This window comes from Xiphophorus couchianus, chromosome 14 (genome assembly GCF_001444195.1).
Source record: "Xiphophorus couchianus chromosome 14, X_couchianus-1.0, whole genome shotgun sequence".
In the NCBI taxonomy this organism is placed as follows: Eukaryota; Metazoa; Chordata; class Actinopteri; order Cyprinodontiformes; family Poeciliidae; genus Xiphophorus; species Xiphophorus couchianus.
In genome coordinates this window covers 21,982,431-21,999,547 of record NC_040241.1, presented here as the reverse complement: position 1 = coordinate 21,999,547, position 17,117 = coordinate 21,982,431, and the positions used below count along the sequence as shown (strand labels likewise).

The 17,117-nt window shown below is 35.9% G+C and overlaps 3 protein-coding genes across 4 annotated transcripts in view; 1 reads left to right on the top strand and 2 right to left on the bottom strand.

Moving 5' to 3' along the window:
* The window catches only part of LOC114156967 (myelin-oligodendrocyte glycoprotein-like), a 1,059,483-nt gene that overhangs the window by 1,019,115 nt on the left and 23,251 nt on the right, over window positions 1-17,117 (top strand). The gene's annotated exons all lie outside the window — the stretch shown is intronic.
* Window positions 1-17,117, bottom strand: part of LOC114156942 (oocyte zinc finger protein XlCOF6.1-like) — a gene marked incomplete at its 3' end in the record, with an annotated part of 40,528 nt that overhangs the window by 20,089 nt on the left and 3,322 nt on the right. The window contains exon 2 of the mRNA XM_028037572.1: window positions 10,747-10,966. Coding sequence (XP_027893373.1) covers window positions 10,747-10,966 — 220 coding nt within the window. The remainder of the gene's footprint in view (window positions 1-10,746; window positions 10,967-17,117) is intronic.
* LOC114156996 (gastrula zinc finger protein XlCGF57.1-like) lies at window positions 797-4,789 on the bottom strand. Its single transcript, XM_028037682.1, has 2 exons — window positions 4,490-4,789; window positions 797-2,214 (listed from the first exon to the last, which is right to left on the bottom strand). Exons 1-2 carry the CDS (start codon window positions 4,689-4,691, stop codon window positions 1,103-1,105), a joined length of 1,314 nt encoding a protein of 437 aa, XP_027893483.1. The 5' UTR covers window positions 4,692-4,789; the 3' UTR covers window positions 797-1,102.

Below are 17,117 nucleotides of genomic sequence, written 5' to 3'. Positions count from 1 at the left end.
GTGTGTGTCTGTAACTATGACGTGTTTGCAGATTAGCCCATGTCTCTCACAGCCTGTTCTCCAAATAAGTGTCTGATAAAGGTGGAATAATCAAGAGCGAATCCTTGAGAGTTCAGCCATAAGATTCCCCGGCTGACATCAGGAGGGTGAGGAGATGGGAAGGAGACATTTGTTTACATAAACTCCAAGAGATTGGAGACAGCCGCCAAGGCCACAGGGAGCCAGATTCAGAATAACAAATTCTCTTTATATCAGGCAGATGTAAAATTTCTGTCTATCCTAGAGTCTTTAACCGTTATATCTCTTATAGTTCATCCCAATCAGTGTGGCCGTTCCACTGAACCAAAGCTAGTAACTTCTCCAAGATCGATTCCATCCTGCTAGTGAGTTTTTGAGTCTCAGCTGGGCATCCAGCTTGTGTCTCAGTACACACCAAGAGTCTGAGCGTTCGCTAGTTTGGCCAAATACGTCACAAATTTGTCGATAAGGTATTTACAAGCTCAAAACAGCAGAAGTCCTGTTAAGAATAAATCCAGGATTGAATCCTGCCAGCTGTGTTCCCACAGGATAAGAGGCCTCTACTGTGCCCAGTCTTTTTGTTGAGAAAATTTGATCTCAATTGCATTGAAAGACCAGTTAATCAGATCCATAATCTGTAGATTCAGAGGATGCACAAAGGAAGGCTCCAAAAAAGCAACACAAAAACAGAGCAAGCAGGGTGAGGATGAGTAGTGAGAGGAGCAGAGGAAAAAGCTAGAGAGGAAGGAAGAGAGGCGTCTTGAAAACAAACAAGCAATTTTATTTAACTCATTTTATTATTGAGTTCATTTGCATTTATTGAGTGATTAATCGATTTATAGTGACAAGGCTAAGTACAATGTGACTGAGAAGTAAAACAAAAAACAGGATTAAGACAAAAGAGCTTATAGACAAAAATAGGCCTCAGGTCTATCTTGGTCAGACAGTTGAAGACATAGTTACAGGGAATCACTAGCAGCCTGGTCAGCCCTGTTGACTTTAACATGATCTATTTGATGTGTACATCATCTGACCAGATTTTCCATTAGATCCGATACCAAAAAGCATCCAAGGTATTTTGAGCCTAAGACTTCTTATCTGAGTGAGTCTTCATATGATGAGTTAAACTACTTCTATGACTGTAACTTTTTCCACAGGTCCCACATGAGAAAGGCTTCTCACCTGTATGAATCCTCACGTGATTAAGTAAATGCATTTTCCTCCCGAAACTCTTTCCACAGGTCCCACAAGAGAAAGGCTTCTCACCGGTATGAATCCTCATATGATTAAGTAAATACATTTTCAACCGAAAACTTTTTCCACAAGTTCCACATGAGAAAGACTTCTGGTCTGTGTGAATTTTCATATGATGATCTAAAGTTTGCTTTAGGGTGAAACTTTTTCCACATGTCCCACATGAAAAAGGCTTCTCACCTGTGTGAATTCTCATGTGAACATTTAAATGGCCTTTATTAATGAAACTCTTTCCACAGGTTCCACAAGAGAAAGGCTTCTCACCCACATGAATCGTCATATGATTAAGTAAATGCATTTTCAACAGGAAACTTTTTCCACAGGACACACATGAGAAAGGCTTCTCACCTGTGTGAATCTTCATATGATTAACTAAATACATTTTCAACCGAAAACTTTTTCCACAAATTCCACATGAGAAAGACTTCTGGTCTATGTGAATTTTCATATGATCATTTAAAGTGTGTTTTAGGGTGAAACTATTTCCACATGTCCCACATGAAAAAGGCTTCTCACCTGTGTGAAATCTCATGTGAACATTTAAAGTATCTTTTCGAGAAAAACATTTTCCACAGGCCACACAAGAGAAAGGCTTCTCACCTGAGTGAGTCCTCATGTGAACATTTAAAATATGTTTTCGAGAAAAACTTTTTCCACAGGTTACACAACAGAAAGGCTTCTCATCTGAGTAAGTTCTTACATGATAAATTAAACCAGCCTTTTGTTTTGAAGTGTCAGTTCTGCCTTTCTGCTCTTTGGTTTTCTCATATTTCTCCTTTTGTTTTTGTTCTTCCTTTCTCTCTTTTCCTGGGTCTTCAGAATTGCTTCCTTCCTGATCCCGGTTCTCAGTTTCTGCAGAGCCATGAGAGATGAGTTGGTTCCTCTGTGGTTCTGTTTCATTGAGAACTTCCTCCTCTTTACACACACAACATTGTGGGAGATATGGACAAAAAGACAAAACAAAAGCTTTTAAATGTCAATCAAACAAGGAATCCTTCACTTTAATCTCTTGATGAATCAAAACAGGATTTTCTTGGGTTATTCTAAAATTACAATCTTACAAGAATGAACATTAACTCAACCAATGAGTTTCTTCTGACCAGAATGGAACTAGATGTAGTCAAAATATGATATTATGGACCTCCAGGTGAGCAAACAAGATGGTGATAGCTTAACTTAGTGGCTTCCTGACAAATATTACAAAACGTTTTCTTCCTCCATGTAGCTACAAGATATATGTCATATTAAAGAGTGACATAAAATGCCTAATGCAAAACACTAAATGTTTTTTTTAATCTCAACCATTGATGTCAGACACTGTTTCACTCACACACTCAGCATAAACTTTCAAAAGCCTTTACTTTTCTGCGAGTCGCAGCCGAATTGGTAACAATCAATCAATCAAATTTTGTTTGTATAACACATTCCAGCAACAAGGCATTTAAAATTGCTTTACATCATAACAAACACAAAAACACAAAGTCATGCAACATAGAATCAACAATCAAAACATTACATTAAGTAAAGCGCCATCGGTAAATTTGTAATTGATTACCATAATTTCCGGACTATAGGCAGTTTTGGAGGTAATATCGTGTAACAGGTTTGCCAGGCAAACATTTAACTGTAAGGATATTGTGAAATTAATAAATTGCACAGCTTTGCGTCTGCAGCCCAGTTATGGTTCAAACAAAATAATGTGGCTTCCATTAAGTGAGCAAGGAATTAGTTTGCATGATATCAGAACCGTTTACATTTATTGACATCTTTGCAGAACATGTCAGTCAATATAAGACCGAGAAGATGTAAAATAATCATCAGTACTCTAACAATGCTGGGTGATGGTAGAAATTCTTACAGTTTAGCAGTCTCCTCTTGAAGTGTGGTATATTTTGGTGATATTTCAATATATTCTTGAATATTCCTTCACATACAAAGAATTATTATTGTTTTGAAGAGATCATAGAGAAACAGACATTTTCTAATCCGTTTATTTACGTTCTTCACATTTTGATCAGGAAATGACACAGCCACCTAATTTTTTTTACAAACATCTGCTTTGAGGACCTCGTTTGACTGTCACTAGTTAATTCAGGTCTTAATGAGGCTCGTTTTGTTTTTAAATTTCTTTCCCCTCGTCACCAGCCTGCAAACTGGTTCCCAGTAGAGAACACACAGACAAATACTGTAGATATGGCTCATAATCTGTTGGTGGGATCTGACAGTAATGTAATAACGTTGATTATTATAATTTTGGTTTGTCAATTTGGATATCACCACCAACTACAACATTGGCTGTTAACTTTATATGAAATGAAATGAAATTTAATTATATCATTTAGATGAGATTTTATTGCAGTATAACTTATCGACATTACTTTACATTCCTCTCTATTTGGACACATAGACACCACAAGCAACACCATCAGGTATGTGATTTACATTTTATTAAATATGATGACACCAACCTCATTGTTTAGCGACACTTACTGTGAGTAGTGTCGCTAAAAAAAGAGAAAGTTCAGAAACAGTGAGGTTACATTGCAGGATCTGAGCCAAAAACACACACTAGGCTACAAGTGTTAAGCAAATCACATTACAGATACTTGAGTCAATTCCAATGTTTTTCTGATCAGTGCTGGTTACAAAAAGCAGAAACCTTCCATTTAGGTTTACATTGTGTCTATTCATGAGATTAAATTAATTTATTCTGGTGAACCTGAATGGGATTGTCGTGTTACTCATTGATCTGGTTTTGCTCAAATTCAGTGTTTATGTGGCGCACTGAACGCTGCTCTGTATAAACTTGTTTTGAAACATAATTTTCACGTGCAGCATTAAACATATTTGCTTCAAATGGGATTTATAATAAAGTTTTGAAGACGGTTTTGTCACACAAGTAGCATTTTTCAACAGGCATCAACACAGCCACCTACAATATAGAAACATCTGCATTCCGCATACGTTTCAACCAGTTAATTTAACCACCAGTTAATCTGTAACACCGGGCTCCTCGTCTCCAACCACAGAGCGCAGCAGAAAACCCGGTGGGGAGAAGCGAGTTGAGGAAACGCAGGTTTAAAACCTGCTGCAGTCTGGGAGCGCTGGACCGCAACACGGTCACTCAAACTGAATGGAACCAGTGAACCTGTGAAACCACTGAACCTTTAACCCGTATCATTAGTAAAAAAAATAAATTAAAAAAAGGTTTTTGTACCTATCCGGTGTAAGATGATCTTCGGTATCCGAGTAAATTCCAGCAGTCTGCGCCGATCCTCCATCTCTTCCTCCATCTTAAAGTTGATTTCTGTCTGATCCTCCATCTCTTCCTCGAGTTTGAATTTGATTAGTTTAAACTCTGTGAATGTTTCTCCAGCAGGAGTTACCTGCTCGTTCATACGAGGCTGAATTGAAGACATTTTTTACAGCAAATACTCCCGTATTTACCCAGGACACTAAATCCAGCAAAGGAAAAGCTAACGCTACAGCGTGGTTTGTGCTTTTCCGCGTGTTTCACTTCGACTGTCCTGATGAAACCAAACGAGCTTTTTGTTCCGCTTTTAATGTTCCGCTCTAATTTAAGACTAATACATTTACGCGAAGACCTGCATCTAAATCTTTACATGTAAATGTGAGTTCCCACATTTAAGCAAAAAAAATAAAATAAATAAAAATAAATCAGCTAACATTCGATGGGCATCCACCAGGAATCTGTGAACATTATACACCAAATATGTGGCAAGTAAGCAGGAATTTACACTCATTCACTAAATAAGAATATGATTTGAAGACCCATTTATATCACAATCTTTATGCATTAAAACACATAGAAAGCTGTTAATAAAATATGACGATTTTCAATTTATAGGAAATGAAAACATGACATTTAAAATTACGACATAACATCAAACTAATATAAAACCCAATTTAACACGGAAATGTGTGTGAGATGCATGATTAACGGTTGTTACTTTGTCTGCAACAATGGTGTTTATTTAGATTCAAATTCTGAAAACATTATTCTCAAAGCTCAATTCATTTGTGCTCAAAATACTGTTATATATTTTAACATATCTTTTCAATAAACTACATTCTCATAGCAAAGAATAACAAAAATTTGAGAAAATAAAAAGCTCTCTGTGGTTAGCTCTAAATCAAAATCAGACCAGATCTCATTTATTTCTTTTTAGATTATTTTTCAAACATCACAGAGATCTAGCTACATAAAAAAAGAACATTTCACTGCTTTAATATGTGAAGTATTTTACATCAAGTCACACATGGAATCTTCAAAAATGTAAAAGCTAAACTCATTTATTCAACATTGCACAGAACATCAAGAAAACTGAAACCCACAGAAATGAATCCTGCCAGAATGTGAGCCCGTCTTTAACTCCAGTATTTAATGGATACTGTTGGGGATCTTCAGTACAATTAGGCCTGTTGTAGTAACAAATTTTGCTGGCCGGTTAATTGTCCCAAACTTTGTCATCCAGTGTCTTTGGTAGGAAGAGAGAGACACAATGAAAACAAACAAACAATTTTATTTCCCTCATTTTATTATCGAGCTCATTTACATTTATTGAATAATTAGTTGATTTATTGTTTATCGTGACAAGGCTAAATACAATGTGGTTCAGAAGTAAAACAAAAAACTGGTTTAAGTCAAAAAAGCTTATAGATGAAAATAGACCTCAGGTCTATCTTGACCAGACAGTTGAAGACGTAGTTACAGGGAATCACTAGAGGCCTGCAAAGCCCTGTTGACTTTAACATGATCTATTTGATGTACATCATCCGACCAGATTTTTCAATGGATCTGATGCCAAAATGGATCTGAGGTGTTTTGGGCTCAAGACTTCTAGTCTGAGTGAGTCTTCATGTGATGAGTTAAACTACTTCTATGATTGTAACTCTTTCCACAGGTCCCACATGAGAAAGGCTTCTCACCTGTATGGGTCCTCACGTGATTAAGTAAAGTTGTTTTCCTCCCAAAACTCTTCCCACAGGTCCCACATGAAAAAGGCCTCTCACCTGTGTGAATTTTCATATGACGATCCAAAGTTTGTTTTAGGATGAAACTCTTTCCACAGGTCCCACATGAAAAAGGCCTTTCACCTGTGTGAGTCATCATGTGATCAAGTAATTGCCTTTCCCTCGAGAAACATTTCCCACAGGTCCCACATGAAAAAGGCCTCTCACCCGCATGAATAGTCATGTGATTAAGTAATTGCCTTTCCTTCAAGAAACTTTTTCCACAGGTCCCACATGAGAAAGGCTTCTCACCCATATGAATTCTCATATGACCAAGTAAATGCATTTTCCTCCGGAAACTCTTTCCACAGTTCCCACATGAGAAAGGCTTCTCACCTGTGTGAATTTTCATATGAATATTTAAATTGCCTTTTAGGGTGAAACTCTTTCCACAGGTCCCACATGAAAAAAGCTTCTCACCTGTGTGAATCCTCATGTGGTCAAGCAATCTTATTTTCTTTTGGAAACTCTTTCCACAGGTACCACAAGAGAAAAGCTTCTCACCTGTGTGTATTTTCATATGATCATTTAAAGTTCCTTTTAGGGTGAAATTTTTTCCACACATCTCACATGAAAAAGGTTTCTCATCTGAGTAAGTTACTGCATGATAAATTACACCAGTCTTTTGTTTTGAAATGTCAGTTCTGCCTTTCTGCTCTTTGGTTTTCTCATATCTCTCCTTTTGTTTTTGTTCTTCCTTTCTCTCTTTTCCTGGGTCTTCAGAATTGCTTCCTTCCTGATTCTGGTTCTCAGTTTCTGCAGAGCCATGAGAGATGAGTTGGTTCCTCTGTGGTTCTGTTTTATTGAGAACCTCCTCCTCTTTGCACACATAACATTGTGGGAGATCTGGACAAAAAGACAAAACAAAAGCCTTTAAACATCAATCAAAAAAGGAATCCTTCACTTGTTTTCTTCCTCCATGTAGCTACAAGATATTTATCACATTAAAGAGTGACATAAAATGCCTAAAGCAAAACACTAAGGTGTTTTATAATCTCAACCATTGATATTGCCAGACATTGCTCCACTCACACACTCAACATAAACTTTCAAAAGCACGACTAAATCTCAGCCTTTACTGTCTTGCGAGTCGCAGCCAAATTAGTAACAATCAATCAATCAATCAAATTTTGTTTGTGCAGCATATTTCAGCAACAAGGCAAAACATTACATTAAATCAAGTGCCACATTAAATTCGTAATTGATCACCGTATTTTCCGGACTATAGAGCAAACTTTACTATAAGCCGCACCCACAAAGTTTTTTATAAAAACTGGAAGCGGACATATATGAGCCGCACTGGGTTATAAGCAGCTGGTATCACCACTGTTCTCGCTTTTCCAATCTGCTATTAAGGACGCAGGCCTTCGTCTCCAATCATGGATTTGTTCACGCTGAGCTTACCTGCAGCGGCTATTGATCGAAGTTCTATCGATCTGTACTGACAGATCGATAGCCTTTAACTTAAAAGCTGGGGGTATGAGTTTGAAAACATTTCTCACTCGTTTCTCAAATCAGCACTTTCTTCTTTGATTTCCAATTTTGACTTCCAATGATTCACTTCCTGCTAAAGAGCCCCCTGGTGGTTGAAGAAAAATCCACAGAAAAGCTCCGGGCTACCCACCTTATTCCCAGCCCCCATTAAATACTTAGGCATGTGGATTACTAAGTGTAGAGCTACCAGTGTTAGAAAAAATTTACAAGACAACATTGATAAATATGGCAAAACTTTAAATATTTGGCTTCAAAGAGACTTGACGTTGTTTGGTAGAACTTTATTAACAAAAACTGAATCCTTATCCAGGCTGACGTATCCTGCATATTCCTTAGCCGTCCCTCCAAATATCATAAAACAGATTAACAGAATTAATTTTAACTTTATTTGGAAAAACAAGCATCATTACATCAGAAAAAGTGATTTGCTAAAAAATTTTGAGGAAGGCGGTATCAAGGCAATCGATTTTGAAATTATGAATGGTACTTTAAAAATTAGATGGCTTCAGTCCTTTTTAAAAAACGGTGATCTTATTTGGTTTGTTATACCGTCGTTTGTATTTCAAAAAGTTGGAGGTATTGAGCTGTTATTGAAATGTGATTTTGAATTATCAAAACTCCCCCTACAACTCTCTAATTTCCATCAACAGGTTTTGTTACAGTGGAAGTTAATGTTAAAACAACTTCAGCCTCATAATGTCCCACTGTGGAACAACAGAGCCATTCTATGTGGTAGAAAATCTGTTTTTCTATAAGATTGGTGGAATAAACAAATCTGGTCAATTACTCATTTACTGGATAGAAATGGTGATATTCTAAGTTTGGAGGAATTTAACAGGAAGTATGGAGTTGATTGTTCACTAACAATTTATAAGAAAGTTTTACATAGTATCCCTAATGTCCTCCTTCAGTCAGTTAAAAACAATTTACCTAATTTCTTTATTCCAAGGCTCCATAAGATTCAAATTGAACATGTGGACATTAGAGATAATAAATGCAATAACAAGTTTTTGAATCAGTATTCTATAAATATTATGTACCCAGGAAGAACAAAAAGCACAGTTCTCTTACAAAATTTTAAGAAATCTATGATAGTCAAAATTAGGACAAATTATTTGAAATTCCCAATTCCTCCTAAATATAAAGAATTACATTTTAAAATAATAAATAACATATATCCTTCAAATGAGTTCTTAAGAGAGAGATTTAAGTTTAATGTTGAAAATTTTGGTTTTTGTAAAACTCAATTGGAAACAACTAAACATTTGTTTTACGAATGTAAAGAAGTATTAAACTTATGGGATCAACTTCGAAACTTTCTGTCTTCTAGAACAATAAATGTGGATTTTATTTCCTTACAAAACATTAAATTCGGTTTATCTATCAAAGAAAAAAAATTGGAATTTTTAGTCAACGTTCTAATGATTATAACCAAATATTATATCCATAAATGTCGCTATGCAAAATGCTCCCTCTCATTCTCTGCTCTAAAAAATGATCTTTCCTTTTTTAAAAGATGTCTGAGAAAGATGCAGAATTTAAACGCAATTAAAATGTTTGAGTTAATGGAAGAATTTAAGTTAGTAGTCCCCTCTGATTAAGTTATTTTATTTTATTATTACTATTATTTTTTATTATTATTATTTTATCTAATTTTATTTTATTTTTCTTTTTATTCATTATTTTAATACTTGTTTTAGCCTTGCATATAATTGGTTTTGTTAACAGCAGGAGTTGTGATATTAGTTTTTTTTTTGTAATATCTGTTATTGACGTGTTGTTTGAGGTTGTTATTGTTATTTTTGTATCTGCAATAAAAAAAAAAATAAATAAATAAATAAAAAAATTCCCAGCCCCCATGAGGCTTTGCGTAATTTATGGGCGTGACTTCCGCCGCAAACAGGAACCTCCATTTGTTTACATGTTAGCAACTCGCTAACCGGATTTCCACAGAGGTTTTAGGGTATGAAATATGTGGGAACTCCTGGTATCACAGCTTAAATGTGGCAATATTGTTCTACCGCTACCTGTAGTTGTTGAGTGGAGGGATGGAGACTTGAAGAAATGGCCGCAAATAACCCGCACTGGCATAGTTAGCTACTTCACTGACTCAGCTGCTGAGGATTTTCGGGTTTTCTTCTGTTGTGTTTTGTCCTTTTGTCACAAGGAAATGATGACACATAAAACATGTTGGGTTTTCTGTTCAAGTTTAGAATTATTAGCCAAATTCCTTTTTGGTTCCTTATCTGTCAGTAGATGATAAAAACTACCTCTTATCAAAGATACACGGCCTTTTTGTTTTGGGAGCAGGTTCAAGACACATCGCTGCTGCAGCCACTAACTAAGCTTGGTCAGATTATTAGAGTACAGCTACGAACAGCCAGAGATGGCATAGATACTTTGAAAAAATAATTTTGATCGGATTACTGATTACTCCTTGAAAAAGTAACTTTCTAGTTAATTTCAGCAGCTGCTAACAACAACGCTCCGCCTCCTGTTAAACTTACATTGAGCTTTGCTAATACTTAATTGCAAGTTATATTTTATAATGATTACATCAACAATGTATCTCTACTTATAAGGTTGAACTGAAGGGGAGATTGTTTAATGGATACAATAGTACAAAGAAAAACTTTAATAATTTGTGCGTGTTTCAGTTTTGTCTGGAAAACTATAAATAGGATTTTAGACCTTTGAACCTGTGAAGCCGCCATGTGCTAAAACAGTAGCAACTAAACAATACAAACAACATGTCTGCACCTCATATCCAACGATGCAGGTGGTTGTATCAACTTTCCAAGACCTCTCAGGTCTTCTGGTTCTGATCTGCTCTGCATCCAGAACCAAACATGGAGAAGCAGCATTCAGCGCTCTTTGAGTTCAGACCTGTCTCCAATTCCCTTTAACCTGCATCATCAGTTTAAAACATTAAGGGTTGTTTCGTACCTATCCGGTGTAAGATGATCTTCGGTATCCGAGTAAAATCCAGCAGTCTGCGCCGATCCTCCATCTCTTCCTCGATCTTTACGTTGATTTCTGTCTGATCCTCCATCTCTTCCTCCATCTTTACGTTGATTTCTGTCTGATCCTCCATCTCTTCCTCGATCTTGACTTTAATTACTTTAAACTCTGTGAATGTTTCTTCCGCAGGAGTTACCTGCTCGTTCATAAGGGGCTGAATTGAAGACATTTTTTTTTTTTACAGCAAATACTCATTTACCTAAGACACTAAATCTAACAAAGGACAAGCTAACGCTACAGAATAGTCTGTGCTTTTCCGCGTGTTACACTTTGACTGTACTGAAGAAACTGTAAACGAGCTTTTTGTTCCGCTTGTTCCTCTTAGCGTACAATTATATTAAATACATTAGAATATTATTGAAAGATTCATTTATTTTACTTAATTCATCCAAGTGAAACACAGTACATAGAATAATTACATAAACAGATGGATGTTTCCAAACCTTTTATTTCTGTTAACTATGGGAAAACGCAGCATTTTATGATTAGAATATTACACTATACTGATTAATAAAAAATCAGTTTGGAGCCCACACTCCAAGAAAAGTGAGCTTGGAGTTAGTTATCCAAAGATACTTCTAATCTTACAAAATCACCATATTGGAACATATATTGTAATTTTTTGCGTATGATCTTTTTAGTTTGTAAAACAGAGTCTAATGTTATATCTGGTTGCAGTTTTGCAAGTTGTGATTCTGTACTAAAGTTAAACAGTGAACAACATATATTTCAGAGGAACACAGAGATTTATTAATTTGACTTGAAAAGATTCAGAATAACTGACTGTCTTGTGAAAAAAGGTTCATGTTGTCATAGAAAGAAGTGAAAACATGAAAGGTCACTGAAGAGACAAGATGTGAGAAAAGAGGAGATCACATTAATTAGAGCCTTCAAAAAAGTATTCTGGTTGTTTTGAAAAATTCTTGGCCTGTTTTTTAATATCTGATATATTTTCATTCATATATTCAGCTATGTAGATACCAAACACACAATTTACTAGTTTATAAACAGTTCATTTAATAATACTGATATTTCAAGAGTGATTAGTGAATCGTAATGTAGTTATTGGTCCAGCTAGTGAAACTAAAATTAAACACTGTCATAATTTTATTGATTTTGATGTGGAAAACTGATTGATTTGAAAATATCTGATAAAGTGATTGATCAGAGGAAAAAATAATTTAAGACAGTTAATACATTTACATGAAGACCTGCATATAAATGCAGGCCTTCATTTACATGTAAATATGAATTCCCACATTCAAGCAAACAAAACAAAAAAGAAAGAAAACCCCCCAGCAAATATCTGATGGGTATCCACCAGGAATCTATGAACATTATGCACCAAAGATGTGGCAAGTACGCAGCGATTTACAGACTCATTCAATAAATTATATAATTACCTAAAAGCCCTTTTAGCTCATAATCTTTATAACCGTCTAACTCGTTATATGCATTAAAAACACATAAATTGATGTTTGAAAGCCTTTATTTCTGTTGAATACAATGATTTCCCATTTACAAGTAATGAAAACATGACATTTAAAATTACAACATAACATCAAATTAATTTAAAAAACATATAAAATAAAGAAATGTGAGTGAGATGCATGGTTAACAGTTGTTACTTTGTCTGTAACAATGTATATCAAATGCTGAAAACATTATACTCAAAGAACAATTCATTTGTTACTCCACCACTTCATACTGTAACAGCTAACATGTATCCACTAACCAATATATATATATATATATATATATATATATATATAAAATAATAATAAGTACGACAAATGATAATGACAAATGGCTAATAAAAGACAATAAAAGACAAGCCTTAACTGAAGGTTTTCAGATCGCACGGTGAGGAGCTTGTAGAAGCAGTTTGCTGTGTCTTCTCCTTTTGCTAAAGCTTGGTTGAAAACTAAAAAACGTTGTCTGTGGTTCTTTTGTAAATACCTATCAAGGTGTTTTAGTTTGACTAGAGTAGATAAAAGATACTGAAGGTAGCAAATGAATAGGTGGAATTGCTCTTTAGCCATTTCCTGAACAGGAAGCTGCAATCGGAAACCAACTTCAGCTTCATGTCTCTTAGCATAATATCCTCATCTGGAACATCTCTAGACTGTAGGAAACATTGTAAATAATCCTCCACATCTCTCATTTAAACTAAACCACCACTACCAGCTTTGCAGAAGCATAAACAGCCTTTTCACCCAAAAGAGAAATGCATGATTTTTCAAAACGTTTCTCGGGATCTTGAGAAAGTAAGTTGGGATTGTTTTTTTTCTCCATGTCCCCTTATGGACTGCATAATAACAAACACAAGAACTCCACATATTTAAGTCTAAATCTAATGTTCCTTTAATACTCTATAAATATCACTTGTAAAATAAATCTACAAACTATGTACATAATACTTTCTTTAAAGACACTTCCTCACTTAAAATAAACATTTTAAAAAAGGTAAATGGAAAGATAAAACTACTTGACTTTTGAGGTTCACATTATGCTATTCTCATATGAAGAAACTTAATTTTTTGGATGAAACTTTTTCCACAGGTTACAAATGAGAAAGGCCTCTTATGTCTGAGGATCCTTTCTCATTCATCACATATGTGACAATTTAAATTTGATTTGGTTGCAAAGCTTTTTCCACAGGTCGCACATGTGAAAGGCTTCTCATATGCTTGACATTTAATGTGTGGATCACAACAACCTTTTAGAAGGACACATTTTACACAAGTCTCACAAGAAAGGCTACTCGGCAGTGTGAATATTCGTGTGATGATTTAAATGAGTTCTACTTCGGAATCTTTTTCCACAAGTCCCACAGAAAAAAGGCTTTTCCCTTGAGTGAGTCATCATGTGATAAGTTAAACCAGCTCTGTAAGTAAAACGTCTTCCACAAGTCACACAAGAAAAAGGCTTTTCACCTGTGTGAATCTTCATGTGACTAGTTAAGCCACTGCTACAAGCAAAGCTTTTTCCACAAGTGACACATTTGAAACAATTCTCACCTGTGTGAAGTTTAATATGTTGATCTAAACGATCTTTTACAGGGAATCTTTTTCCACATGTCGCACACGAGAAAGGCTTCTCACCTGTGTGAATTCTCATGTGACGATTTAAAGTAGATTTGCATGTGAAACACGTTCCACAGTTCACACACCAGAAAGGCTTCTCTCCTGTGTGAGTCCTCATGTGATAAGTTAAATTATTTCTATGGGCAAAACGTTTTCCACAGGTCACACACGAGAAAGGCTTCTCACCTGTGTGAATTCTCATGTGACGATTTAAAGTAGATTTGCATGTGAAACACGTTCCACAGTTCACACACCAGAAAGGCTTCTCTCCTGTGTGAGTCCTCATGTGATAAGTTAAATTATTTCTATGGGCAAAACGTTTTCCACAGGTCACACACGAGAAAGGCTTCTCACCTGTGTGAATTCTCATGTGAAGCAGTAACTGAAATTTTGTTAGGAAACATTTTCCACAGGTCCCACATGAGAAAGGCTTCTCACCTGTGTGAGTCATCATGTGATAAGTTAAAGAAGCTCTTCTGGCAAAACCTTTTCCACATGTCATACACGAGAAAGGCTTCTCTCCTGTGTGAGTCCTTATATGAATAAGTAATTGTGATTTCGTCCTGAAACGCTTTTTACAGGTCTCACACAAGAAAGACTTTATATATTTGTGAGTCTTCGTGTGAGAAGCTAAAAGAATTTTAGAGAAGAATTTCTTTCCACAGCTCGTACATGAGAAACGACTATCACTCGTGTGACTCCGCATATGACGATTGAACTGAGATTTGAATTGAAAGCTTTTTCCACAAGTCCCACAAGCAAAATACTTTTCACCACTGTGAATCTTTATGTGGTAAGTTAGACCAATTTTATTAGAAAAGCTTTATTCACAGCTTGTACATGAGAAAGGCTTCTCACCTGTGTGAGTCCTCATGTGAAGACGTAAATAAGATTTTCTTGTGAATTTCTTTTTACAGGTTACACACGAGAAAGGCTTCTCATTTGTATGAATCATACTGTGACGAGTTAAAGAGGATTTGACTCTGAAACAGTTCCACAGTTCACACAGCAGAAAGGCTTCTCTCCCGTGTGAGTCCTCATGTGATAAGTTAAAGAAGCTCTTCTGGCAAAACCTTTTCCACATGTCATACATGAGAAAGGCTTCTCTCCTGTGTGAGTCCTCATATGAATAAGTAATAGTGATTTCGTCCTGAAACATTTTTCACAGGTCTCACACAAGAAAGGCTTCTCACCTGTGAGTCCTCATGTGACGAAGTAAATAAGATTTTCTTGTGAATTTCTTTTTACAGGTTACACACGAGAAAGGCTTCTCATTTGTATGAATCATACTGTGACGAGTTAAAGAGGATTTGACTCTGAAACACTTCCCACAGTTCACACAGCAGAAAGGCTTCTCTCCTGTGTGAGTCCTCATGTGATTAGTTAAGGTAGCTCTAGCGGATAAACCTTTTCCACAGGTCCCACATGAGAAAGGCTTCTCTCCTGTGTGAGTTCTCATGTGATAAGTTAACTTAGGTCTTATGGCAAAACTTTTTCCACAGATCACACATGAAAAAGGCTTCTCGCCTGTGTGAATCATCATGTGACGAGCTAAATGTCTTTTGCTTTGGAAATCTCTTCCACAGCTAACACATGAGAAAGGTTTCTCTCCTGTGTGAATCATCATGTGAAGATGTAACTCAAATTTTGCTCGGAAACTTTTTCCACAGGTCTCACATGAGAAAGGCTTCTCACCTGCGTGAATCATCATGTGACGAGTTAAATGTGTTTCGCATCGGAAACTTCTTCCACAGCCACCACATAAGAAAGGTTTCTCGCCCGTGTGAATTCTCATATGCAAGTTTAAAGCTGATTTCTTACTGAAACTTCTCCCACAATTAATGCATGATATCCATTTAGCTGTGTGAGTTCTAATGTGAACATTGAAAGAATTTTTTATATAAAAACTTTTTCCACAGGTTGTACACGAGTAAGGCTTCTCACCTGAATGAAGTCTCATGTGAGTCTTTAAAGCTTTTTCTTGACGGAATTCTTTTCTGCAAGTAACACATGTGAATGGTTTTTCATCTGTGTGAATTCTCATGTGATCAATTAAACTAGCCTTGGAACTTAAACTTCTTCCACAGGTATAACATGTGAAAGGCTTCTCGCCTGTATGAGTTCTCATGTGTTTAGTTAAGTAGCTTTTTTGAGAGAATGTTTTATCACAAACTTTACAAGAATATAATTTTCGGTCTGGGTGAGCTTTCTTCTGGCTTTTTTGTTTTGAACTGTCAGTTTTAATTTTCCACTGTTTGGTTTTCTGACATCTCTTATTTTGTTTCTGTTCTTCCGTTGAGATGAGTTGGTTCGTCTGTGGTTGTGTTTCATTGAGGATTTTTTGCACATTAGAAGGATTCACCAAAATGTCATCAGTCTCCGGTTTTAGCACAAGCTGCTCTTCATCCTGACTGATGCAGAGTTTCTTCTCCCTTTCTTTGGACTGTTGATATTCTACTTCATTTTGCATCTGATTTTTCTGCAGACGTTCTCGATCTGCGAATGAAAAAATAAAAGTTTTTAAAGGTGAACAAAATAATGAAGCTTTGTTTTAATCACTTGAAGCCTTTTCTTGGTTTATTCTCAAATTACAAACTTATAAATCGAAAAATTTACTTAACCAGTGTAGTCCTTCCGATGGGAAGGTATCTAGAAATTAGTCAAAATATACTTTGGATCTCCAGCTGAGAAAGCAAGATGCCGATAGCTTAACTCTTTATGAACTAATTTTCAAATGTCCGACTGGATATTTTTGCTTGTTTTTATTGTAAATAGTTCTTTAAAAGTCCTGTGAGTAAATATATTTTCCCTTTTATCCATAAGAACTGGAACTTTCATTATCCAGCAAGTTATTTTTACATTTTACTGACTATTAAAAGAGTGCCCCTCAGATTAATTTCACTCCGTGCTACGGTAGATGTGAAATTACCGTAACAACCCGATATTCGCCCGTTGGAATTTTTCAGATAGCGCAAAGTGTGGCGGAATTACGGTACTGCAAATTTGGCTGTGTCGTTGGCGCTATGTTCATTCTGGAAGGGTTAACCTAGTGGTACCCCAACAAAAATAATCCAAACAGCAGCTTGACTTAATCTTGTTGTAGAGTCTTACTCATAGGTCAACACTGAAAACATTTAATGCACAAAACAGTTTGTTTTCTACTGCATATTAAAAAAATAAAATAAAAATAAATACAGTGAGAGTTTTAAA